Here is a 27,029-nt window from a genome sequence, read left to right as displayed (position 1 = left end):
CCCCTCTGTTCTCTTCCTTTGCTTCCTGTTCTCTTTCTGGTCACTTGAAATAAAGCTGTGATTTGAAATAATTGGAAGTGACAGCCGTTTATTTAGTTTTATGCTTGAAATCCAACCAGCTAACTTTCATATATTCACAGTTAAAACTGAAATATACAACTCTGTTCTGAGGCTCTTCTGACATGTTTTCCAACAGACAACTGCTCCATAACAGCAACTTGAGCAGCAGCAATGGAAGCACAGAAGATCTTTTCAGAGACAGCATTGACTCCTGTGACATTGACATTAATGAAAAGGTATGCATTTTATATGTCTTTTATTATTTTACATTTCAAAAGATCTGTCTATAAATATATTTTTCTCAAATGTACAGGTCAGCTTCCTTGAGAAGAAAGTGTCAGAGCTGGAGAATGAGATCATTATTAATGGCGACCTTAAGTCAAGGTTAAAACTGGAGAACACTCAACTAGTGCACAGGTACTAACAATTCAAAGTATATCATTCACTATTACACTACATGAAGTGCTTAAAGGTAATTATGAATACCATCAGAGTAAATGAGCTGGAGGAGCAGCTGAAGGACCAGGAAGCAAAAGCAGAACACAACCTGGAGCTGCAGCTGAGACGACACCGAGAGGCCTACAGCAAAATGGAAAAAGACAAGAACACGCAGATAGAGCTACAAAGCAACAGGTGAAGATGTCCAATTTATTCAAGAAGACATCTTGTGGTTTTTTTTGTACATGATTACTCAAACATACATCAGTGTGGTAAATGCTCACAGAATATGGTGTTCTTATTGTACTGTTAAATGAAGAATAAAGGACCTATTATAAAGGCTGGGGCTTTTTTCAGGGTGAGGCAGTTAGAGGAGGAAAACGGTGATATGGCTTTAAATCTGTCCCGGCTGAAATCCCAGACTGAAAAACTGGATGAGGTACATTCAAGAATATAATGGATACACTATTTTAGTGGTTGATATGAATAACATTTATAAAAAAATTAACATTTAGCATAATGTCTAAATATATTTGTAGGAGAAGCAAAGAATGACGGATAAGTTGGAGGACACTAGCCTGCGGCTCAAAGATGAAATGGATCTTTATAAGAAAATGATGGACAAACTGCGACAGAACAGACAACAGTTTCAGAAAGAGAAGGATGCCATGCAGGAGGTGAGAGATTTAAATATCATTTTAAAGTTATATAGTTATCTCTGGGTTTACACAACTCTTGCTGTTTTGTGCCTTCTCATATAAAGCTGATAGAGGACCTTCGACGAGAGCTGGAGCATTTGCAGCTGTTTAAAATGGAGGCGGAGCGGCCAGGTCGTGGGCGCAGCTCGTCCTCTAGTCTGTCAGACTTCAGCAGCAGGAGCAGAGAGGTGGAATTGGAGCACGAGGTCAAGAGGCACAAACAGGTACTTCCTGCACTGCTGACAATCAAACTCAACACTGAAGAAGAGACAACTTATACATTTACATTATAATCACAATTTGTGTATTGGTCCAAAATGCAGTTATACATAAACCAAAACCTAATTATTGAAACATAATCCAAGAGGAAACCCATAGAACCCATAAAGACAGTGATATACATACATATTTTCTCAAACTAAATAAATGTCTAATATATGTTTAGCCATTTGTGTCTCAGGACCCTGAATCCCAACACCTGGTGCTTTCTGGAGCTTGGCTCCTTACCAGTCGAATGGTAAAATTTATATTTGTAACACCCCAATTAACTACTAATCTTCACAAAGTAGGATTAAAATGCTCAGTGCTCTAAAGATTTATGCTGTATCTCCAAATCTCTTCATTAATGGTATGTGACAGCAAAATAGAAGAAATGACCTTACTGCCGTACAATTTTAACACAGAGCTTTGGTAACCCCCCAGACAGAGCACAGTAGTTTGTTTTTGTAACACACATAACCTGTGTCATGTCCTGTAGCTGCTGCCCACATAGAGCTGCAATGCTGTGGCTAATCCTGTGTCAAAACACTGTGTGTATGGACTGACTGAGGCTTCAATAGTGTACGAGAACGCATCTTTTTAACTGTCAATTTAAATGTTTTTTTTTGTTTTTTTTTATTTCAGGAAAACCAGAAGCTAAAAGAGCAGAATGAGGATTTAAATGGCCAGATCCTCAGTCTCAGTCTTCATGAAGCCAAGAACCTGTTTGCCACACAGACAAAGGCTCAGTCACTTGCTGCTGAGATAGATAATGCCACGAGGGACCAGGCAAGTTTTCAGTCCATTATCGAATATTATTATCGGGTAGTCATAATTAAGCTTTGTAATTTGATAATAAGGCTTTTGAACCAACAAGTGTAGATGTAAAACAATGTCCAAAAGGTCGAGCACATATATCATATCTCAATAAACTCTCTGTTGGCAGCTTATGGAAGCTCTGAAAGAACAGGAGGAAATCAACATTCGACTGCGACAGTACATGGACAAAATAATTCTTTCTATCTTGGACCACAATCCTTCCATACTGGAGATAAAGCAGTGACAAAGCTCTTCCCAATCGGACAATGGTGGTTGTTCCAGTCAATCAACTTGAAACTGATGGAAAACTTTACCAAAGCTTTGGAAGTGGACTGTAATGGATGAACACCTCCCCCTGCTGTTTATGGGGTAAAATGCACTTGATCTGAAGAGGATTTTTTTTAAGTATGAACCAGCAATTAATTCCAGACTGCTGCTGCTGCAATCTCCAGTCTCCAGTCATTTGGTGATTTTGTACAGTGAAAAATATGCTACTGATTTTACAGATTCTTGATGGGAGATGAAGAAGGTTGTTTGAGTCATTACACTGCACTGTCCCACAGTAAAACTGGAACCACAAGATAATTTTCATGTACTATACTGGATCTTCAGCATAGACATTGTGACAGGGCTTTTAAGCTTCTCTGTAATAGGCATGGAGGTAGTATCTACTGTTCCGTATATGTACGGTTTGTTTTAACTATTATGTTGTATTGTGAAGGCGTTGGAAAGGACATAGGGGAAAAGGCAGTGTCTTAAAGTAGGCAGGTCTGATGAGAAAGTGAGTGAAAACTGAAAGTAAATGTCTTTGCTAATTGATAAAATATGTCTTCCAGAAAAAGAAAGGTCAATCAGTTCAATAAGGATTTTGTATGTGGGCTTTAGATGGTAAAGAGACATGTTTTATGCATCAGGTTGCAATAAAGAGTGTCTCAAATGTAGATTAGAGTACAGTTATGTGCCTGACAGACACGCTGAGATGAGATGCACTAATGTTGCACTGTTATGGACAACTTGAATGTTCATGGTGTATTGAAGTATGTAATAAGTGAGACTGGAAGACACTTTAACATGGTTACACTCAGTTTCATCTCTCATAACTTTTGGTACATATATGGACTTCTTATTAACTTGTTATAAAATCACTGTGGAGTGAAAAAAAAAAGGTGTCGCGTGTAGAAACAAGGATCAAAAACGAACAAATTAAAACAATCTTTAACTGGTATAGATGCTATAAAGGCTTCTTGTGGGTGAATTTGTTTGACAGAATATAGCATATTATGTTACAAAAATATGGTTTGAATATTTCAATCTGTTGTAAAAATATACAAACTTATGTTTTGCTTCCTTGCACAAAAACCTGCATTTGCATGTGTCACCTGTTTGTCTGTGCCTTTGGATGTCATTCACATAAACAGCCACTGTTTACATTTTTTGAAGATGCATTTAAAGTTGTCATATTGACTTGACTTGTAAATGTTGTAATTATTCTTAATGACGGTTTGTAAATGTGCCACTCCACTCATTTCTATGAAAACTTTTATATGGTTTGCATAAAACATGTAATTACTAAATCTAATAAAATGACAGTCCACATTAATTAGTAAACCTGGATTCCGTCCAATTATAAAGTTATGTTATTATGCTTTTAAACATAAAGTCTTCTTCAAATGACCTTCAGTTGCGATGCCCGCACATACATTATATACGGTCTATGTGCCCTCCAGCCTCGTGCCAACTTCTGCCAAAATCTGTTTGGTTTACACACATAACATCACATAAAAATTCAATAAAAAATGTTGTCACCCATAGAAGACTGTGATAAGTATAAATAAATGAATAATAGTATACTGGGGTGATAAAATGAAATGACAGCGCACATGAGAGGCACAGACTGTAGGTCTACGCCCCTTTTGTCCTGGACACTCAGACCTGGGGCCACACCGAGCGGCGGCGTGCGGACCACAGCGGGTAAGAAAACAGTGTAAAAACAAACATGATGGACAAAAGACACGGAACTATGCTAAATTTGGAACAGATTTTTGAAGCTTGAAGTTTATAAACTTAACTCATCACGCCGACCGCAGACAGCTAAAGGGGTCTCGTTAGCTTGTTATGCTAACTAACAAACAGGGGTCAGCCTTATCATCAGAAGACCCTCTAGGCAGAAAATCCATGTTCAGGTAATGTTACAAATTGTTACTAATGAAATAGTATTTCAAGTTTTAAATATTTTTAAAAGTAAATATTAAAAGTAATAAATATATTAAACCCTTAAAATACAGCAAAAATGTTTGAGGAAATAATGATTTGGGTGGAAATGGCTGTCTTAAGTGTAACAAGGTTAATAATCAACTTGCAAAATGTTCAGTAATTCGAGCTCTATAACCTTCATTTCAATTTTATTTTAAATCTTTTTCTTTTAATATAGCATTGGTGGGCTTGTAAACCAACAAATTAAGTAATGCTGGCCTTAGCTAATGCTGTTATGCATGATTATGCGTTTTCCTGTCAATATCTCTAAAAATTTAGATGTTGCAGCCATTTTTAATTGGTATACATCCAAAAGTTTACTAATTCTTTCCTGATATCCAGGGATTATTCCCTGTTGCTTTCATCAAATATACATTCAATTGTTCAAGATATATGTTGCTGACAAACCAATAGAAGGGGTAATAATTTTCTGACTAGTGGGCTTTCTGACTAGGGGGCCTTCTGATGATAAGGGTGTAACCAACAAACAAACACTGATGTGAGTGCGAGCTGTCATTTAGTTGATGAAGGTTAAATTATATATTATGGTGCACATACATGTGTTAATCAGTCATCAGTTGTAGCGTTATATCGCGACTTTGATTCCCGAGTGTGCAACCTGCTTTACAGGGTGAAGATGCCTGTATCCGAGTCAAACTGTGTGAGAAAACAGCCACGCCGCTACAGCTACAAAAGCAATGGTGTGTGCAGTGATCAGGTCCAGGACACAGGCTTGGTCAGTGGTACCATGCATTGTGGCAAAAATGGCCCCAGAACAATGGATCCTACACAAGCTGCTACACACAATGATAGGACTCCAAGAAACATGGTGAATGGACATGTCAAGAATGGCTTCAAGAGCAAGAGCCATGAAACGCTCTCTGTGTCCAGAAAAGAAAGTAAGAAGACCATTTACTGTTCCAGTGCAAAACAATCTGAATGCAATTGTAGTGTTTTGGTAAATGGGTCCAGAGGTTTGGGAAGAGGGCCACTGTCTTCTACTATAGCTACACAAGAACCAGCTACACTTGACCAATCAACAGCAATCAAGGCCCTGAGAAAAAAGAAGAAACCATTGTATAAGAAAAGGTACTGTCCCTGATGAGGCAATATCAACACATGGTAAATATATATTTATATACATACATTTAAACTCTTTCACACTCTAATCTTTGCAGGAATAATCATGTTGCCCCTCTTGAAAACACCATACCCAACCTCACAGAAGACTGGGAACACGAAATCCAAGAGGTTAAACTCAGTAACTGGGAAGAGCTGTCTTTTGGGACTCACCCATATGGTAAACACACACCCTACAAAAATGTTTATATCTATGGGTATTTTTCAAGTGGGCTTCTGGCAATTAATGCAATAAGCAGCCAGAGTTGTCTCTATATTAGTTATCATAATAGATATTAATTGATTGATTGCATTTATATAGTACCTTTCGAGATATCCAAAGTGTTTACAGTTAATTATTCACTCTCAGTGGTGGTAAGCTACTATTGTAGCCACAGCTGCCCTGGGGCAGACTGATGGAAGTGAGGCTGCCAATCTGTGCCATCGGCCCATCTGACCACCATCATCACTCATCTACACACCACTTTCATACTAGGCAATGTGGGTGAAGTGTCTTGCCTAAGGACACAATGACAGTTTTTTGCCTTGCGATTTCCCATCCAAGTACTACCCAGGCCCAGCCTGCTTAGCTTCTGAGATCTGAGGGGATCAGTGTTTGACAAGCTGGTATGGCCACTGTTCTCAAATGCAAATTACATCTCTTGAATATTTTTTATGATTCAGAAAAAGACAATTTTTAAAGTTTATTTTTTGAAGGAAAGCAGCATATGAACATATGAATTATATGTAAACATGTTAAACTAATTTCCATTTTTTGCCAGCAAACTCACTTGTGTGTTTGACAGAAGTGGTGTAGTTTTTCAGTCATTTTTGTTTTTTACTCATGTGCTCCCATGTTTTAACATGAGTGGACCGTGGGTCCAAAATAAACCATCAAACTATATATCAATCACAACCATCACTACTGATTTTACCTTTGACCTCCAAATGTACAGTTAAAGTACAGAAAAGAAGGTGGTCTGATGCTGTATTCATGTATTCAAAAAAACTCATACATAATCATCAGACTTCCTAAATTTCAACGTTCTTGAGAGCAGCCCATGAAACACACTTGTAAAGGCAACAATAACATTGATTTGCACTGAACTTGGTTATCTTTGTTGATTCATGAGAAAGATGTGTACCGTGAAAACCTGTATAGTTGTGATAGGATCAGTAGATGTGTTGTTTCTTCTTGGTAGAAGTAGAACCATCAATCTATTTTAAAACAAAATCCCTTTCAGTTTGAATTCTTATTGTCCTCAAATTCCTTTCCTGCCACTGTGACATGGACTGGGACTCCATTATAGGCCTCTCTCATTACCTGGCACCTGTCTGTTGGTAGCTCCTTGAGTACAGATGAAACATGCTGAAACTTTGTTTGGTTTAGATGGATTCCAAAACTTGAACTTGAAAGGGGCAAGTTTTTAAGCTTGTTTTTCTTGCTATTGAATTCCATTACATGATGATGATACACGTTGATATTGCTCCTGAGTGAGATGCCTTTGTCTGTATAAGAAGACAGTCTATGTTATTCAATCTACCAATAATAATTTATCAGTGATCATACTATTTTTGCAAATTATTTTTTCTAGGACCAGAGGATGTGATAACCTTCACTCTACGAGATCTGAGCCTGGAACGAACCATTTTACCTCTGTGGCAAGTGGCCAGCAGCAAGTACAACCCAGCCATGTACCACAAGCAGCCCATAAACTGGTTCAGGTACAAACTCCGCACTGAACCAGGCCAATTCTCAGATGCTGAAGACTGAGTGTTGGAGTTCATGCTAGATGCCCGTATCTAGATCTTTATATTAGATATCTAGATAAATTTACAGTTTTAGTGACCTCCTTATGGATTCTCAGTTTAATTTCTTATCAATGTATGCACTAAATTTTGGTCAAAGCTGAGTGTATGAGTCAAAGCCGAGTTATTAGATATTTTTTTAATCACAGCTTTTATTAATGATATATATTTTACATTCAGGCTTAATATTTCTTTTAATCCTGTATAAACTGTGAATGATTTGAGTTATCTGACACGCTTTCCTGTTCTGCTGCTCCGTTACTACTGGTTTTCATCACATACTTCTTGTTAGGCTAGTATTTCAGAAGTTGTTTTATCAGTTTTCTGTGTTTTGATGTGTCTGAGATGTTGTAATAAGTTACTCTGTAGAGCAAGATGTAACTTTTTATTGTTTACATTTATCACTTGTGGACCTCTACGTGGTATTTTAATTTGCCAATCACTGAACCACCATCATAAACAAGATGCTGCATCATTGTTTGAATCAAGATCTAAAATACCTAAAAGTATCCTGTATGCAAACTCATTTTGATTTATGCAACCACAATAAATACATTTTCTTCCCATGATAAAACATAAAGTTGTGACGATGCTTGAGCTCAAACTTGGTTGTAATTTCAGGTTTTCGTCACTAGATGGCGCAGTTGGTGTAACATTCTGATCTTTCCATTCCCGTTCACACACCTATGGGAGTTCACTGGGTTCACTACCAAGGACTTGAGAGACATACGAGTTCACTGTTTGATTGTAAATGCATTGGCTGTAGCCTGCTCCCGTTAGATGACGTTATTACCTCCATCTGCATCTACTGCTACATTCATGTCCACAGTGTCAATGAAGGCAGTGTGTTTGATCCTTTGTACAGAAATGTACATGGGTTTTGTGGTAAGACAAAGTTCTGTTGCTTGCATTCACAATATGGATGGCCTCTGACTTTGTTCTACTGTGTTTTTTTTTTCTGTTGTTGGGCAGTTAGATGTTTTCTGTTAATCTGGACTGTGTTAACTTGGCTATACAAAAACATCAGCTTTAATTGTTGTTCATAGGTGCAAAGTTAACTTTTTGTCAGTTAGAAGACAGTCAGGGCACAATATAAATAGCATTTTACTTGTTCTTACTCTGCTTGAATAATTTAGAGGATAAAAGACCTAATTAGGTTAAATTTCATAAAATCTAATACTACTTACTTACTATGTAAAATCGGACACCAATATTGTACTATTATTGTTGTGTTGCTTAATGTCATACTTGAATCTTTCCTTGTGTTTTGTCAGAAGCTAGAAATGTCCAGCTCTGACTGCAATACAAAGTAATCAACTTCTTTGTGCCTCCTAGTTAATTTTAATAGGTTTGGTTCTCAGTTATGACTCGACCCTCTAAATAAGTTCCAGATATACTTACCATGATACCGTGTTTTCTCTTGCTATTTATCTGGCAACATAATGGTTTGTTAGTCTGGCACAGGAAGACCACCAGGAGGAATTGGGAAGCCTGGTTGTGGTTGGCCTCCTACAGTTAACCAAAGCCAGGACTTTGCAGGAGCAGATTGATGCATTTGTCATTAAGGCCATTTTTCCTGCTAATCTCTGCTGCCGAATGCTCACCTCCTCACTGTTGAGAACTGCAGAGAACTATTTAACCCAGAAAGAGACATGACTGTGCAGTTATATCCTACTTCTAAAAAGTTATTCTGGGGTTTAAATGTTGCCAGAAGGCTTTTTGGCGCAGCAGTCAAAGCTCTTAATATTTCAGCATAAGTGGTTCAGAATAAAGTTTTGACATGAGGAAAAAACATCTGTATAGAATTTAAAATGCCACAGAACCAATGCTTTGTCTTTGGAGGATTCACCGTGTACAATTTTACACCTAACTTCTGATTTGCATAAAACATTTTCTGTAAGCAATAAATCATGAAGTTAACTACCCAAAGTACTTAAAAAGGTAATGTGTCTTGAAGGCGATGTTGTCAACATTATTTGTAATTGATGCAGCCTTTTCCCTTTTTTGAGCATGTACTTCTTTGATTTGATGTGACTATCCACTGTGTGAAGTGTGAGAGATTTAACAACATTTGTATGATTATTTTCATATACTCCAACTCTGAGAACCTGGTACACTTGGAGAATAGTATGTTGATTTTGCATAAAGTGCATTAGTTGGCCTGATCGTGTCACAATAGCAATTTGAAGAAGCACATTTTTTGCGTAATGTGATGTCCTCTGCATAAAATTAAATGCCCCGTTCTTGGGATCCTGCAAAACTTCTACAAAATGAAATGCACGTAATTCTTTTATTAGTTCAGCAGTTCATGTTTCAGTGTGCTCGTATGTGTTAGCACTCCTAGAGCAGCTTAAAATGTGCACTGCAAACTGAATCTTATTTAATCACTATCCTGCCAGCAGTATAACAGTTTGAGTGTGTGATGTGTAGAATCATTTGAATGCCCCCCATGTTGTTAGTAAACCTGACTTGAGACATTTACACACAGTTTTTCTCTGTGACTCAGCTCCAGTTGTTTCCATCCCTTCTTTCTTTGGGGATTGGCTGTTTGGTCATTCTCTTGACTTGCTCATGATTGATCCTGTATGGTATTTTGGCAAGTACAGGAGGATGCCTGCGGTTGGTTAACCACAACCAGAGCAAAAAACATAAATTGGCTTCCTCACTATGATTCCGGTAAATTAAGCCATTATCTTCCGGGCACTTGTGAAAATGGGTAAAAGGTGGTAATTGTGAGACCTTTAGAAAACTGTTGGTCCAAGATGTTTTCTTCTCATGAATAGGTGCCTGTTGGAGTTGAGTAGTGGAGGTGTTTGGCTAGTTTATTTGAAGAGTATCAAGGCTACAGAGTGGATCAACTGCAGTTGACACTGGACCAAACAGCATATTGTCTATCACGTGATGAATCTCACAAGTCCTACTTGTGCAATATTTCCAAAAATTCGTATAACTAATTACAGGCACATTCTAATTTTTGTAGACAATCTTAAGGATGACTCATTTTCTGGTGTTTATGAATTCAAATATGGGGAGCCATGATCAAAATTTGGCACAGTTTTTTGGAGAACAGTAGAGTTACCACATCTGGTAAGCAGAGGGAAAGACTATCAGGATTTGCTGAAACGGAGTGATTAGAAGCAGCCAGGTTTGGCGCTCATACTCTTCCTCACTATATGGCAAACGCTTAGCCATGGAACACAGTACAATAGTGCCTATACTGTAACATATTGTACAGAGTTGTATTGGCACACAGACTCAGCAGTGATTAACTTTGTATTGTGTACATCTCAGTATGTGTGAAGAGCTGCAGTACAGTGACAGGCCCAGACAGGGGCAGTGTTGTCTCCTCTCTCTGACCCTCTGGCCTGTTGGGATGCTGGGCTCGTAGCTGCTTGTAGCTTGACGGGCTGCTAAACAGCAGGCTGTGATAACCTGCTCCTGTGGCTGCTCTGCCTGTCTGCCTGCTTCCTGTGCATCCTGCCTCAGACAGTCTTCTGTTTGGGAGTCTCTAACTTTGAGCCTTTCCATCTTCCTGTCACACGACTTCGCTGTCTCTGTGGACGCTCGTGTCCACTCCCATTTCTCTGCTCTCCCCTCGGCCTGTCAGAGTCTGTGCAGTAGCTGCTGAGCTGTCAGTCTTGGTGGAGCTCCACTCATCTTTTGTGTGTGTGCCTCTTACCTCGTCTGCCTGTCTGGCTTCCCAGCCGAGGGATGTCTGGATAGGTGCTGGATAACAAGCACCCCGCAGCCCCACCACTCACGCTCACAGCTGAGGAGGAGAGAGAGAGAAATGAGGGAGGGACACAGGCAGAGGATAGCAGACATACTTGATGAAAAAATTGACTGTACACACTGTACTGTGGATGTGGACTTTATAAGACAAAGACATCACATCACAGTGGTTACATTGGCACCTGGATGGATCCGATGAGAGGACTGTAGAGATGGATACATAAAGAATCAGCATGTCTCACACCCTCCACGCACGCTCCCACACAGCACACCAGCTCCACACTATAGGCTCAGAGCCTCATTGTGATGCTTCTGAATCGTGATGAGGCTGTGCTGGAGTCAGTTACAACTCCACTCATTTGTAAAATGCATAATTATGTAAATAGATTTAAAAATCTTTAATGTCATCATCAGTTGCATATTTTATAGGCTTTAACATCATCTTTGATTTATTTTATGTCCTGCATTGATGAAATGTATTCTAATCATTTAAGCTTGTGCTTGTCATGAAGGTGCCCCCAGCAGCACATGGCACAAGGTAGATTCTCTATCAGCCTCAGTGTCTGTCTTTGATCAGTAAAGCAGCTCCAGAGTTCTCATTCTCCACATTGCTCTGTGGAGCGATAAGAGGAGTTGTTGCTGGCTCACTTACACCTCCCACGCCCATTTTTACAATCCACAACGCACATGCACACGGGCAGTCTGTGCACCATACATCACACAGGAATCTGCCCTTTTAAAGATGAATTACTTGCTCTGCTCTCTGTCTGCCTCCCCCTTCACATACATTTAACCATACATCTACTGGAGATCCTAAAACGTGCACTGTCAACTTGGCCGTCATCCATTCACAAACCCACTCCCCACGCTGGTCCTCCCTCTCCTGTGTAAACCATGTGTTGTCTTTCCATGCCTTTTGTAGCTGTGGTCAGTGGAGCCCTCTTCACAGCTGTATCCACAGTCAGGGAGAGTTTCCGAAGGGGAAGGCCCGTCCCACAGCACATAACAAAGGAATGTGGCCGGACTGTCACAGCTGATGGACACATCTCAGGCCACCTCCTCTAATTTGTGCTCAACAGGAGCTCAGCTGTTTGATTCTTTAATCCCCCCACATTGTGTAATTGACTCAAATAAAACTGTGTTACTAGCCACTATTCACTACAGGAGCTTCTTTTTGTAGACCAGTCAAAATCAGAATTTGGCAGTTTTGAATGTTTACAAAGCCACTGTAGTAAAATATGGTATGATTTGATATGGTCAGATGTGGTTAGAGTGGGCTTCTGCCAAGCTCTAGTGAACATTTCCTACATGGGTTAAGAAAACGAGTTAAAAAGCAAGGCTCATTTTTATAGACTTATTTGTTTTGTGTAATCATTGTCAGAATGTACTGTATATTTTCATGTCCTCTGAAGGTAATAGACTCAGTCAGTACTTGATGAATCTGAATTGGACATTTCAAATATAAAACATTTAGGGCATGAATGAAACTTAAAGAAACAAGGTAATAAGCAAACATGTAACAAGTAGCTATTTCTGACCAGGACATACTGTTGTTCTGTCCTTGGGCAAGACACTCCACCTTGATATATATGAATGTGGTATGGGTGACTGATTGGAGGGGCTATAATCTAAGACATTATTACTGTTACTATATTATAAAAGTAAATGGCATTGCCCGCTGACCAATTAACTCTTGACACATTTTGCCTTGATCCCTGTCTGGGAGCCTTCATAAAACCACACACCACACTGTTACTTTCTGGCTCTGCCCTCGTCACATAAAAGTGGGCATCTGGCGGAGCGGCACCTTTGAGCCGATGGCGCTGTGGCCTGGCACAGACTGCAGAGGGGTGGCAGCGGGTGGCACACACAAACACAGGCGGGCACGGCTGTATCCAGGACAAGGAAGGTCGCCGCAGGTTGATTGAGTGCTCATAGGTGTGGGTGACCTCCTTCGCTTCCCCTCTGCGACGAAAGACAGGAGAACACGAGGAGAGGGAAGAGGAGTGAGGAGAGAAGACAAGAGAGTGGAGAGAGGAGAGGAGACGAAAGGAGAGAGCATAGAGGAGAGCAGAGCCTCCATCAGTGCACCGCCTGTCCCACTTTCTCTGTCGGGTCTGCTCCAGCGGTCACACTGTCACACTCCCATTATTTTGGATTTTCACTGTACACTGTTTTATTAGGACAGGCTCTTAATTGTCCCCATTTTACTTATGCTGCAGGCACCACATTAGGGTTTGTCACACTGTAGGAACTTTTTGCAGTTCCTAGTACTTTTTATTTTTATTTTTTACAAGCCTTAACCCTTTTGAACTGGGGACTGGGGCTACAATTTTAGGACTTTTTTTTTTTTAGCAGGTACTATCCAGTCAGACCAGGATCAGGATACTTACTCCAAAAATACAATATTAAAACAATTAGTAACAAGTACCAAATTGTTATTGTTCATTCTGTTAGTTTGGGAATGCTTTATAGTGCTCAAAAGAAGTGGGAATAATTAGTTTAATTTTAATACCATAGACAATGCTGATGCTTCATCTAAAGTCTATTGGATGAGCCGATCAGGCCACTGTTGCTGTCTGAAAGTGAGCAGAGGGGACTTGATGGTTCCTCTGACAAATTGCAGGAAATTCTTGGCACAGTGTAAAAAGCCATTTTGGGTATTCCAGAATTTGTTGCTGTTTTTAAGCTTATTTGATTTAATAAAGAGATAATGAGGGGTTAATGAGGGTTAAAGTTGTACATGCTTGACATGCAGTTCCCCACCCTAATCCCACCTGGGTGTTAGTGCACTTTGTTCTTTAACGCACTGCCTACATATTAAGTATATTAGCCTGTTCATATGCTGTTGTCTGACAGTAACGGCTTTTTGATCTTAAGTCATGCGTGTGTATTTTTTACATTGAGCTTCCACAGCCGTAGTAGTGGTGCACCATTGATCACACTTAATCAGAGTAACATACAAGCAGGTTGGTGAGTCAGCGAGCAGGCACGTCCATGTGTGTCAGGGGGCTGCCACTGAAATGTAGCACACATGCTTCAAACCAAATGTGAGGAGGGCTGCAGAGTTGATCTAGAGGGCACAGAGTGAGGGAGCGTTTGAGAGTGTTGCTCCACTTTGGTTTTGTATTAAGATTTTCAGACTTTTCATTTGTCCTTGGCCATTTCCGTGTCTGCCATCCAGCCAATCCATCTCCCCCTGTCTGCTGCGCTTTTACCACCAGGCTTCTGAAAGGGTTTTTCAACTCCCACACTTGCTCTCCTTGCTGGCCCTGTTCCCTGCGCGGAGAATGTTTTGTTGTTTTATCGTATCATACACAACCTCGAAGAGCAATTGAGTTGCAAATTACTGCGTGTGTATGTGCCAGACTCTCTCTCGTTCCTCTGGGATTGTGGAACATTTCTTGCTCCTTCTCCCCTTTCGCACATTCGCTCACACCTACCTTCTGCCTGGGTTTTAAGTGCTACGATACTGCAACAACTGTGAAACCAATGTTTCATTTAATACTGTTCCAACACACTTAATATTTCCTATATGGAAATTAATCTCAGGAGTAAACTGCAACTACTCTGTTTAGATTCAGTTTTCAGTCCCACACAGGTAAACACGGTGGTATGTTTTTGTTTTGTTTTGTTTTTATTTTATGACATTTTGCTTCTTTCTTTAGTCTCTTTGCATCCGTGATGACTTGACAGAGTGGTTAATTTGTAATTACCTGATAAGTGCTTTTATGCAAAAAGACAATTTTTTTTTTTTTTTGTTTTTTGTTTTTACTATGGACTGTTTGTAATCTGGATATTCTACAACTGTGTTAATTGATTCAAGAACACTTTAGTTTAATGCTGATGAGCTAGCTAATTAGACTGTTAATTAGACTTTAATGCAATGGCTCTCAACTGGCCTGATTGTGGCACTGATGTTATGTTATCACAATCTTCTCGTAACAATTTAAGTTCTGTTAATACAAGTAAAAAAAGACCTGTATTCAACTTCCATTAACCAGTCTGCTCTCCTTCCAGAGAGCAATGTCTACAAGACTAAATGGGGTTAAATTGGGTTTAGTTTGTATTCACCACAGAGAAGCAATGTTCACATTCTTAATGATCAGTATCTAGATGAGACAGATGGCTGGATGTGAGACTTGACGCTTCATGCTCTTTTCACAACCCACTGTGACATAATTTCTACATTTAGCTTAACTAGCCTTGGTGCTCGTCCAGAATCTATCTTTCCGGATGTTTCTAACAGGTGCCCCTCAGTCTGACCTGTATCTGTGTCAGCTGAGCCATGTGGCCGGGTGCACAGTGTGTCCCATAGGTGTATGTGTTTGTGTGTGTGTATGTGTGTGTGTATGTGTGTGTGTGCGTTGGCACGCAGCGCTGCATCCTCCAGGGGGGTCAATAGGGCCACTCACTGTAAGCAGATCTTCGTGGGCATCAGCAAATCCCCCAACCAGAGCATGTGGTCCTCTATCATTTTCTGTTCCACACACAAGTGCTAACCCGGCCTCAGCTAGCACATAATCACTCTCAAGTTATGCATTAAGGCAAGATTTCACCTGTGAAGCTTCTTTGCTGATTTTGAAACATATCGAGAAGATGGCTAGCATAAAACTCAAAGGTTTTATGTCCGTGTTGTGTAGATATTTTTAGTTTTTTTTTTTTTTATCAAATATGCAGTAAGTATCAGACACAAATAAATGTTAAAATGAGAAACAAAGATGCATTTATAATTACAGTAAAATTACATTAATCATTACATTAAAATAGCATTTATAATTACATGAAAATTGCATTTATAATACATTTTTTTGTAGTACTGTAGTACTTTTTATTATTCCTGCAATTTACTATTTAAATAGTTTTTTTCCTTGGCATTAAATAAATAAAATTAATAAAAAATATAAATCATTAATGAGGCCGGAAAAGACAATGTAATTTCATTTAAACATGTAATTTCTCAAATTAAAATACAGGTTTATCACTTTAGACTCCGTGTGACCCACAGTTCCTCTCTGCCCCTCTCTTCAGACCAGGGGCCTCTCGCTCCTGCTTTAATGTTTCCAGGAAGCGGGTCAAACCAGTCTTGAGTTTCCCCTCCCTCTCGTCTTCTGCTCATGCTTCCAGGTGGAGAAAATAGACTGGGCTGTCACCCCTGTCCAAATGTGTCCCCACGATGAGAGTGCAAAACAAACAGTGGAGCTGCCTGACAGGTCCTGGGGGAGGGAGGGGCGCATGAGGAGCCATTTTGAACCAGGCCCAAGATGCGAAATGATGGATTGTACCTTCTCCTTGTTATCCCCATTGTCTCCAACCATAAGTCTGCAAGCCCAATGTTGCCTCTTACACCACGACATTTAGGTTTAAGTTCATTTATTTGATATTTACAGTTATAAAAACACATGTAACTGAAAAAAAATCTGTTGAAATTTTGTCTTTGATGGTTGCCTTTCTTATCAGTTTATGATATGATGGTTTTGTATATCTGAGGATTAATTTGTTAATTTATTTATTTTTAGAAGAGTGAATTAACAATGTTGCAATATGAGACTGAGGTTTAAAAGTACTGAGTGTACAAACATTGTTATTTCTACTTCAGTTATTAAATATCATGTAAAGCCTATAGATATAATTCCCCTTCAGTTCAAAATACAGAAATGCTTCACAGATGGTCCTATATGCAAAATAGTTTTTCCCATTTTTAAAGCTCACACTGAATTATTTTGTCATAGTGCCAAGGAAAGAAAACGACAGATTCTTCGAAAGTCCTCCCAAACTTCTCACACAACAGCTTTCTCCTTTGGCAGGTCTGTTGTAAGCACAGTTTTGGCTCATCTCTGTGTGTGTTGTGTGATAGTTGTTTGCAGAGTGTCAGGAAGACTTTCTCTGCCAGTGGGCCACAACAATAGAGCAGTTTTGTCTTACGCTTGGATCTATGCGCTGGCCTTTTTGCCTGTGAGCGTAGCAGCACAGCAATCGGGGAACTCCAACTCAAACCCTTCTACCCCTTGACTCCTCTCCCTCTCTCCCTACCTCTCTCTCTTTCTCCTCTCATCTCCTCTTTTCTCTTCTTTCTCCTTTCCCATCATTCTTCTTGACAATCAGAATGCCCACTCCTCCTATACCCTTTCCTCCCCTCTCCTCTTCTCTCCTTTCTTCTCAGCAATCGGGGAGCCCCAACTGAATCTCCTCTACACCTTAACTCCTCTCTCTGTCCTCCTCTTGCTTTTCTCTCTCTTCTTTTTTCTCTCCTTTCTCCTCTCTTGTCCCTCCTCTCGCAATCAGAACTCCTCTCTACTCCTCTATCCATTCTTCCTCTCCTTCACCACTCTCTCTTCTACTCCCACTCTCCCCCTTTCAGTAATCTGGGAACTCCACTTGTATCTCCTCTACCCTTTACTCTTCCCTCCTTTCGTTCTTCTCTTTCTTTATTCTTTATTTGTCAGGGACCATGTTCAAATTCTTAAATCTTAGAAAAGAAAATATGATTTGTACTAGATTTAACTACTGCTACTTTTCATCTGCAGTCCCTGGGCGGGTGAGCACATATTAAAAATACACATTTCAAAATTACAATTGCATTATAAGACTTACTTCATCATTAACATTAGTCAAATACAACAAAATATTTCCATTTTTCAAGTTTTTTACAGTGCATACAAATATTTTAAAAAAGTCTATGTGAAGGTTTTTACAGTTAATACAATACAGTACAATTTAACTTAACAGATCGACACACTTCATTATCTAAAATGTTTTATTTTTTAATTTCTAGTGGAATTATTAAGATCTACAGACAATTTTAGACTGTCTGGAATCTGATTCCACTGTTTGATGGTTTTGAAAAGAAAAGGCCGAGGATCTGCTCTCTTTCCTCTCTTTCTCTTTTCTCCTCCTTTATTTGGGGAACTCCAACTGAACCTCTTTTACCCCTAGACTTCTTTCTCACCCACTGTCTCCTCTTCCACTCCCCCTGTGCTCCTTTCAGTCCTTCCTCCTCTCCTCTCCTCTCCTACTCCTCCTCTCCTCTTCTTTTTCTCTCCCCCTCCTCCCTCCCCATTCCTCTCTCCTCCTTTCTCACTCCTTCGTCCTCTCTCCTCTCCGCCCTCCTCTCCCCTCCCTTCTCTCCCCTCCTTGTGATGACTCAGAGAAATGTGCTTGGCTCAGACTCCTCCTGCCAAAGTGCAAAGCAATCTCAATCGACAGGAGATTCCACTAGAATCATTTGGCACATTTCAAGTCTTAAGCCTTTTCAGATGCACAGAGTTCAATGGAGTGGAAGAAAAGGCTCAATAGACCTAAATGGATTGCTGTTCAGTTTGACGTCTGTTTAAAATTGGAGGCTGTGGAAGGAGCATGATGCCAAAACACTACTGTTGGTACACTAAAGCTCATTCATCAAACGCTTAAGAAGTTAATTTCGGAGTGTTGAGTTTGCAGTATTTACTAAACATTTGAAGATTTGAAGTCTGTGAAGCTCTACTTGATGATACTTGAAGATCTTAAAATGTATAAACAAGATGTGCAAAGAAATGTCTCTATTCATTATAATTTTATGAATATATTTAATGTAATTATTTTCTCTAGTAATGCTAAGTAATGATAAGAAAACCACCATACATATCCTAAGCTCATTCTAGTTTTATGAATTACTCACTTTTTAATTTAAAAAAGTAAAGTCTGATAATGCAGTGGGCAGCATACGGTACATGTGGAGTCATTCACTTTGATCTTGCTCTTCATGTTTTTGTTAATTACATTTTTTCTTGTCTTAGTTTGTGTCTGAAAGTATTTTTTATTTGAGGAACTGAACCCAGATAGTTGAGAAGACACCAGATTTGTTTTGCTATTTCAGTACACCAAGTCTAAAATATTGGCTCCATCAAAGCTGCTTTAGAGCCACATTGCGTTGGGGTCCCCCAGGGCTCGTTTGCTGGCCCGGCACATTTTTGCTTTGGGATAAACACATGCTTTGTTCCGATCTCGAGTATCATGTTCCAGATCACACTGTAACCACACTGATCATAACGCCTTCACTATCGGACCCGCCACTGTACAAATGCCAACAGACTGGGGCTGGTCATGCTTCATAATGAGAACTAGACAGACATAGAGCAGTGGAGATAAGAGGCTTGAGGAAATAATGACTGAGCCACAACCGTTATCTGTTTATAGGGAAGTTTAGATTTTAAATACAACAGAGCATTGTACACATACTTAAGCTGAAGTATATGTCTTGTAAAAAATAACTAGTTGAAATACATGAATGTGACACAGAAAACCAGGGAATTTGTAACATAGCATAAATATAAGGTACTCTGTGTTCCCAGTATTGGTACATATTTCCAGGGAAGTGTTTTGGCATCTATCAGGGCTTAAAATTGACATATTGAACACATTTGCTTGTAATACTTCATGAAGCGGAGTTGCTACTTCATGTGACAGATGCTTTGCCATATTCTGAGTCTCCACTGACTGGTTCACGTGGCCTTAACAATGAATAATTGTCTGATAAAAAGGGGATTTTACAGCAACAATCTAAAAATAAAAAAGAACAAGTACATGTGCAAAGAAAACACAGCATTATAAGCATAGTATAAGCAATAATAGAATGGCAGATGAATACATCACCGAGAAAGACATTTCAAACCAATGCCACAATGCTTAGATAAGGTTTGGTTGGATAAAGGTTCCCTCAACAATGAAATATAATGGCATGTTGTATAAGGTTTTGTACATAATTTAATGATCACAGTGCATTCAGAGAGCTTCTATTTTAGCCTGAGACATGTTTTCATATATATATGCACACAAACTGCTAGAGGTTTTGTCTGTTTGTAGAGATTCCTGTGAGACTGAGCATAACTCCAGTGTTTGCAAATGTGTGGATGTTCATGTGTGTGGGCAGGTATTTATCACATCGTAGGGGACTTATATCTGTATATGTTCACATCATGAGAAGCTACTTCTCTTATGGAGACAAAAACCAGGTCCCTATGACCTAAATCTTTAGTTATTAGCTCAACAACATGGTTTAAAGTTCAGATATGGTTAAATAAGTTAAGGGTAGGGTTTAGGTTAAGTTGTATCTATATTTAAGGTTATGATCAGTCTCCCGGAAATTAATGCAAGTCTACGTAATGTCCCCAAAGAGCATGGAAGCCCTACATGACTGTGTGTGTGGGAGTATGAATGCGATAGACAGAAGTGGAGCCACTGCCTATTTGAAGCCTGCCACTGACACTAGCATCAAACACCATGTGCTCTCTGTGCCCTTCAATCTGTAACACACACATCCCCAAGACATCGCGCAGCTCTTCCCATCGTAGACGCAAACGCACTCGGTCTGGTGGTATGGTCCAATGGTATGGAGGAGGCTCGCAGGCGTTTGGGGTGTATACGAGCTATACAGGGTCCTCTGTCCATTACTGTCTGTCCATTTCTTTTGATCATGTGTGGCATAAGATGACAGAACTTTATTATGTTTTACTAACATTAGAGATGGCATAAAAAATAAATAATAAAAGTTAATTTGCTCAGTTGCACACTAATCACATTTACCTCAGCCTCCAAAATGTCCTTAACTTGCATTTTTATATACTTAAAGGGTATATTTTCTGGTCTATATTAGAATGTAATTTCCTAATCAAAAACATACCTGGAGTTGTGTTTTGTTTGTTTTTTTTCCAAACATATTCAACACACAAATCCTTCATATATTGAGCTCTTATCTTAAATGGAAAGCACTATGTTCCACCTTCTGATGTTGTGGTCATACAGGAAGTGTTCCAATTTGTTTTTAAACTCCATACACCTTCACCAGAAACACTTGGATGATTTCAGCCCTGGAACTGCCAATCTCTACTGAACGAAAAAAGGTAGTTGTTAACTTGAGAAATACCACTACATGACATCACAAGGTGGGACAGTATTTTGAGATGTAGACAGTCTAATAATAAAGGATTACTCAAACACACATGAATGACACAAAACACAACTTTATGATGAGGTAACAACATTATAACATGGCTTAAATTTTCTCAAGAGCATATTTTAAGAGTACATTATAGGACCTTAAAACATATGTTTCCAACTATAAGCAACTGAAATATTCATAGCCAACATGCACAACCTAAGTATGGAATTAAAATGCTCTTGTCCTTAAGAGACCTGTATTTCTTATAGTTCATGTGGTGGCATCTATATATAGAAGAAAATTGTATGCTATTCCCCATGCATCTTATTAGTCATTTTATCATGTGAGAACCATTTAGACTAATTGTGGGATGAGAACCATGCGGAAGCAACTGCAGCAGACTATCTCAAACTGTTGTTTCTCAATATTGTTGCAATTAAGTGGGTGGAGATAACAGTTGGAATTTGAAACTGATTTGTGTTTTTTACTCACGGTTCAGGCCCTATTGTGTTCAAAATCTGTAAAAATGTGAAATTTCAAACCCTTTTAGATGTAATTTTGATACTTTGTAATCGCACTGTCTGTTTTACCTTTTAAATTGTGGTCAGCTTTTGTTTCAACTTCAATTGCAATTAATTAAGCCCCATGTAGGTGTGTGTGTGTGAGTGTGTGTGTGAGTGTGTGAACGCCTCGATGACCTACATTTGCAGATGCCACACATCTCCAATAGGAACACAAGAAAGGACTGTCTTTGGTTAAAATGTGTCAGGGAAATTCCTTGGTGACTCACTCGCTGGCTTGCTCTCAGCTTGTTCTAGATCAGGCTTGGTGGAGTTTTGGTAACGTCCACTGGCTCATGTGCCTGTACAAGAATAAGATCACGGGCAAGGAGAGACAAGTTTTTTCATTTGACTCCATATACTATTTGGGAAGCCTGATCTGTGTGATACTGAGTCATAGCCGTTTCATATAACTTAATATAGTAACCACACCCTCTACAGCCAGTGGTACACATTTCACCCAGCGCTGTAGGTCTGCTCCATCGCCTACAGGCTTTTTACTCCAATTGGGTCAAAGCCCATTTGAGAATTAAGAAATGATAAGAATTCACATTTCCAACAAAATGGCTTTGTTTAGAATCTACAGCCTTTGAGCCAAGAGACAAAGTGATAGAGTCTTGTATCTGTGCAGGGTTATGGCAAAATTGAGTTGGCCCCTAGATATGTCATTTTCATGCTAAAAAATAGGAATTGCATCATTCTTTGGAGTACACTAGTCAAGTGATGCAACCTGAGCTGCCGATAAGCACACATGGTATGAGTAGATGGCTGGATTAAAAACAGAATTAAATTTTTTATGTGGGCAAAATTAAAGACTCATTTATATATTTTTAATTTGACTTAGATATGTTTTTAGACATTCGTCACATCATCATCATTTTCAGTAATAATTCTGTGTTATGTCAATCTATATAATTGATCTAGATGCTTTTTTCTTTTCTTCTTTTTTTTTTTTTTTTTACAGGAAGTTGAGTCTTGTGCCATTTATAGATGACATATGACTCAACTTCCGGTGTTGGACAAATGAGAATAATCTTGAAACCACTCATAGTTGTCTGAAACTACTATTGAACGGTAATGCCTTTATAGAAGTCCAGGTTCATTATACTACTGTAGTTTGTGCAAGCAGTTCAATTAGTGTAAGACATTTTCAAACTTAAAAGTCCTATATTTCACAAAATGGACTCTTTAAGCCATATTATAATATTGTTACCTCTTCAAAAACAGCTGGAGTTGTGTTTTGTTTTATTCACACATGTTTGAGTAATCCTGCGTTATTAGTCTGTCTACATCTCCAAAGTCAGAATGCTCAGTTCCACTTTGAGATCTCATGAAGCAATAGTTTTCAAGTTAACAGCTCTTTACTTTTTATTCAGCAGATATTTGCAACTCCAGGTCAGAAATGATCCAAATGATTCTAATGAAGGTGTATGGAGTTTAAAAACATAGTGGAGCACTCCCTTTATTACCACATGACATTGCAAGGTTGTATTTTTTAATTGAGATAAGAACTCATCTTAAATATGCTGGGTTTGTGTGTTAATTTAAACATGTGTGAATGAAACTAAACACAACCAAAGGTACGTTTTTGATGAGGAAACAACATTATAACATACATCAGAAAACAGCGTAATATTGGTCTTTGAAATATGTTCAAATTAAACTTTGCAGATTTCTAACTTGTCAGAACAAGTTTGAGTAATCTCGATAAAAAAAAAATGGATTAACTTTTTATTACCTGCATTATATTGTCAGTGTTTAACTTTAACTTTTCTTTTGTTACTCTGACCCATTCAGTAATTCGTATCTAAGCATTAACCCTAAATCCCATTCAACTGTCTCACCACATGGGCCTTAATTTAAAGCAGTGTCACTAATAGGCAGACCTTCAAAAGCAGGCACCACGTCTATCTGCACACTCACTCTTTCTTCTCACATCGCCTTTGTACATAGAAACATGTGGTTTTACATAACATCCCTTTGCGCTGCTCAGTCCTCCTGGCACATGTTCGTTTTCCGGGACCAACATTTTTCATGAGTGAGGTCTTATGTGTTGAAATATTTCATTTATACCAGAGCCTTGAAGATGTGGAAGTGCAGTCGCTGAGGGCATATAACAACGTCACGAAAAGTCCAAGAATGTTGGTGACTTATTGATACTTTGCAGCTGATGTCATCAACATTCTTTAGAGGTGTCATGCTAACTGTAAGCACTGCACTGTCTGAGCCTTATTAGACTTAAATCTGAGCTTTATTTTAATACAATCTGACCAGAGGGAGCTAGCTGGAACTACAACAGGTGATTCATGTTAGACTAGTCTCTGACACATAAAATAACAATCACAAGCCACAAGTCTGCAGTTTTCCGTTCACTTTCACCTTTTTTGTTGAAAATCAAACTCCTAAAGAGGACTATAAATGCTCAGATTGATCACAAGTTCCTGAAAATGTGTTGTTTAAATCCATTTGTGTTTTTTCTTTAGTTTTTAGACTATTTTAAACCTTTTTGGCAGTGTTTGTTGATGTGTGGATTGTGTCACCATGGTAATTCTTAAACATCCCACCATTAGTGATATTTGTAGAAGACCCCACAGTGTGATGTCACTGCAAAGTATCATATAACACATATTTTGATCAGCTGGCAACAAGCCAAGGTCAGTATGCTTAATTGAGATCATTTGTTTGAATATCTGATGTAATGCATGTCCGAGGCGTGGAGGCAAAATAATATGGAAATGTTCAGTGCAAATATTTAGAATACAACATTCTGGCTGTATGATAATGTTTTATTAGACGGAGAAGAGCACAGTTGTAAGGCAGTTGTCTTTTCCAAACGAACATGTAGAGACCTTGCCCCACCAGTGCACACAGCGTCAGTGGCTTCTCGTGCATGAGTAATTGCTTAATATCTCACAGGTAGACAATTTTTCCCAAGGATCACTTTTGCCCCCCAGCCCTTATCCTCCCTGTATCAAAGCGAGCGCGCTGAATAATCTGGCTTTTTCATTTGGAACTCTGCCCCATTGCCCTCAGACAATAACCACGCACTGAGGCGGTTTGCAAATCACCTGCCAGTTAGCTGTCTTCTAGAGAGACTTCAGATTTAGACTGCTGTTTTAGTGTTGATTTGTAGGACAGTTTTTTGATAAATAGGAATATATTATTGTTCATTTGACAGGAGATTTGCTCTAACAACTCCCCCATAGAAAATGTATTATGATACAGAATATTTCACCATTTCCACCACTCTTTGGAAGGCTTCCATTTGAAGGATCCACACAAAATAAACATATGATATCACTGTGACATTACACTAACTTAAATACAAAGTAAGTGTATAATGCCATTTGTTCATGAAAAAATAAAAAATACTGTCTATTGTTTTTTGTCTGTTTTTTTTTTTTTTTATCTGTTTTTGTATAAACTGAAAAAAGGCTAAAGAATAGCAATCTTGATAAATCATAAGTGTCATGAGGCTGAAGCTATTAGCACAGTCTATCCATGGCATCTACACTGGAGTGTGAATTCAACTCAGTGACCCACACACATTCTTTGAGTGTAGACCTCTGGTGTGAATACTGGCACAGTGCCTAGTGAAGACTGCCTTACACTGTTTTCAATATAAATGTGCAGGAGAAGAATACAACAAGAAATACCTACAGCATCTGAAAGCACTGTCTTTTTCAAAGAGGGAAATATGCAGTGGATTCACCACATACTAGAAAATCTGTATTTTCATTTTTGCCAATAGATTGATTTGCTTTGGAGTGTCACATTTTTGTACATCTGTTCCAGACGCATCCCTCTTCGTCCAGCGAATTCAAAGAACAAAAGCCCCATTGTTGCCATCTGCAGAAGAAACAATGCATAGACTCTGCATATTTACTCAAGGAGTTGTTGCACTAGTCGTACCAGTGTCATACACCATCATATGGAGGCACCAGAGGTCATGCCTCAAACAGGCCTCACAGCTCCATATGTGCCCATCTTCAGTAGAAAGCAAAAGTCCTGGTAAAAGTTGAAGCCTCCTGCAGTTGGGCTGAGGTTGACTCATCCAAATTGCATCGCTCCCTGGAAATTATCATGATAATTGTATTCCTTATTCCTATTCCTGTTTCCTAATTGTAGACCTTTCACAGCACACATGCACACACTCACACACATGCACGCACATGCACACACATGCACCCACATACACACACACATGCGCACACATGCACACAGACACATTTCCACAGCGCTGACTTCTGTGATGTGGTGGGAATCTCTGAGTTTGGGCTTGGACCAGTTTTGGTGATTTGAGCCACATTCTACCACTGGCCTGGTTTGATCTGACCCCACCACAGCCTTTGCCATCTGGTTCTGCCTGGAGACCAAAGGGGTGGGGCTCAAAGGGGCAGGGCTTATTCAGTGAGGAGTTTGCCAGTGCTGATCAGGAGTTTCAATGAGGGTTTTTGTTCCAATGTGACTCACCATGCTTTAGCCACAGAGAGTGCCTGGAAGGGCAGATGGAGGCAGAATAACGACACTCAACACACATGTGGCCAAACTAATGGAGAATATAGAGTAACATTGACCCAAATACTGTTGTGGTGACTGTAGAAAAAAAAAAAAAAATGGGTTGACATGCACAGTGAGTCACATGTATCGATCTTCTCTCTGGTTTACTCATATCAAGATTACTAAAACTGTTCTTCATCTTTGTAACTATGTGACCGAGTAATGCTTTTGCCCACTGTTGGCACAAAAAATATGGGTAGTTGATGTAATGGATTTCAATATAAATACTTGGTTACATATAATTTTTATTATAACAAATCTAGAACAGTTTTAGCATAGAGAAATCATGCGCTTCACAGTCAAAATCATCGTTTATTGCTTATTATTCTCACATAGGTGATCCTAGCCACTGAGTCCACTGCATGATGCACGTGGATCATCACACAAATCCTAGCACCCCAAAAGCATATGATGTTTGAATCAAAACTGTGTACAGAATCACATGTAATTTATCACCTTTACATTGGTCCACTGTGAATCTAATAAAGTCAAAAGAGTTAAGATTTTAAAATGTTAAAACTCCATCCATGTTTTGATATTTCATGTAAGAATATATGTACAATGTTTGTTTGATTACTTACTTACTTAAAGTCTCAAATCTACTCCAGCCAACTTGTATTATACATTTAAAGAAGCATAGAAAATTCTACTTACTGAAAATGAAACTACCTACTATGTTTTTATTATGCTAACAAACAGTTATTTTCCTTGTACGCCCCACCTTTTTCCACACCAACCCTCATTGTCACATAAGTGTAAAGAAACCTCCACTCCAGGCACACCCAGGAGCTCTTGTGTGGCCCCCTC

At 39.1% G+C, this 27,029-nt stretch overlaps 2 protein-coding genes across 5 annotated transcripts in view; both read left to right on the top strand.

The window, feature by feature from the left end:
* rab11fip4b (RAB11 family interacting protein 4 (class II) b) overlaps window positions 1–3,881 on the top strand; it is a 32,557-nt gene extending 28,676 nt beyond the window's left edge. For all 4 annotated transcript variants that reach the window (XM_055158284.1, XM_020938465.2, XM_055158285.1 and 1 more), the window contains 8 exons: window positions 197–296; window positions 374–477; window positions 553–693; window positions 856–937; window positions 1,038–1,175; window positions 1,262–1,420; window positions 2,100–2,243; window positions 2,401–3,881. In XM_055158284.1, the coding sequence (XP_055014259.1) occupies window positions 197–296; window positions 374–477; window positions 553–693; window positions 856–937; window positions 1,038–1,175; window positions 1,262–1,420; window positions 2,100–2,243; window positions 2,401–2,517 (985 nt within the window). In that variant the 3' untranslated portion in view covers window positions 2,518–3,881. The remainder of the gene's footprint in view (window positions 1–196; window positions 297–373; window positions 478–552; window positions 694–855; window positions 938–1,037; window positions 1,176–1,261; window positions 1,421–2,099; window positions 2,244–2,400) is intronic.
* Window positions 3,882–4,178: 297 nt separating this feature from the next.
* LOC129410423 (uncharacterized) lies at window positions 4,179–25,558 on the top strand. Its single transcript, XM_055158571.1, has 5 exons — window positions 4,179–4,244; window positions 5,157–5,615; window positions 5,705–5,826; window positions 7,241–7,370; window positions 25,458–25,558. The coding sequence occupies exons 2-5, from the start codon at window positions 5,164–5,166 to the stop codon at window positions 25,531–25,533; spliced, it is 780 nt and encodes a 259-aa protein (XP_055014546.1). The 5' UTR covers window positions 4,179–4,244; window positions 5,157–5,163; the 3' UTR covers window positions 25,534–25,558.
* The last annotated feature ends 1,471 nt before the right edge of the window (window positions 25,559–27,029 follow it).

Source organism: Boleophthalmus pectinirostris, unplaced genomic scaffold (assembly GCF_026225935.1).
Source record: "Boleophthalmus pectinirostris isolate CB_2022bp ecotype Guang Dong unplaced genomic scaffold, ASM2622593v1 HiC_scaffold_22, whole genome shotgun sequence".
Taxonomy (NCBI): domain Eukaryota; kingdom Metazoa; phylum Chordata; class Actinopteri; order Gobiiformes; family Gobiidae; genus Boleophthalmus; species Boleophthalmus pectinirostris.
Note: the sequence above shows the minus strand (reverse complement) of the source record. Positions and strands in the feature narration are given on the sequence as shown.

Excerpts from the sequence above, each read along its gene's own strand:
- LOC129410423 (XM_055158571.1), top strand. The coding sequence starts at position 5,164 with ATGCCTGTATCCGAGTCAAACTGTGTGAGAAAACAGCCACGCCGCTAC. Across the intron at positions 5,616-5,704 it reads AAACCATTGTATAAGAAAAG|GAATAATCATGTTGCCCCTC; the intron begins GTACTGTCCCTG and ends TAATCTTTGCAG. Across the intron at positions 5,827-7,240 it reads TTTTGGGACTCACCCATATG|GACCAGAGGATGTGATAACC; the intron begins GTAAACACACAC and ends TATTTTTTCTAG.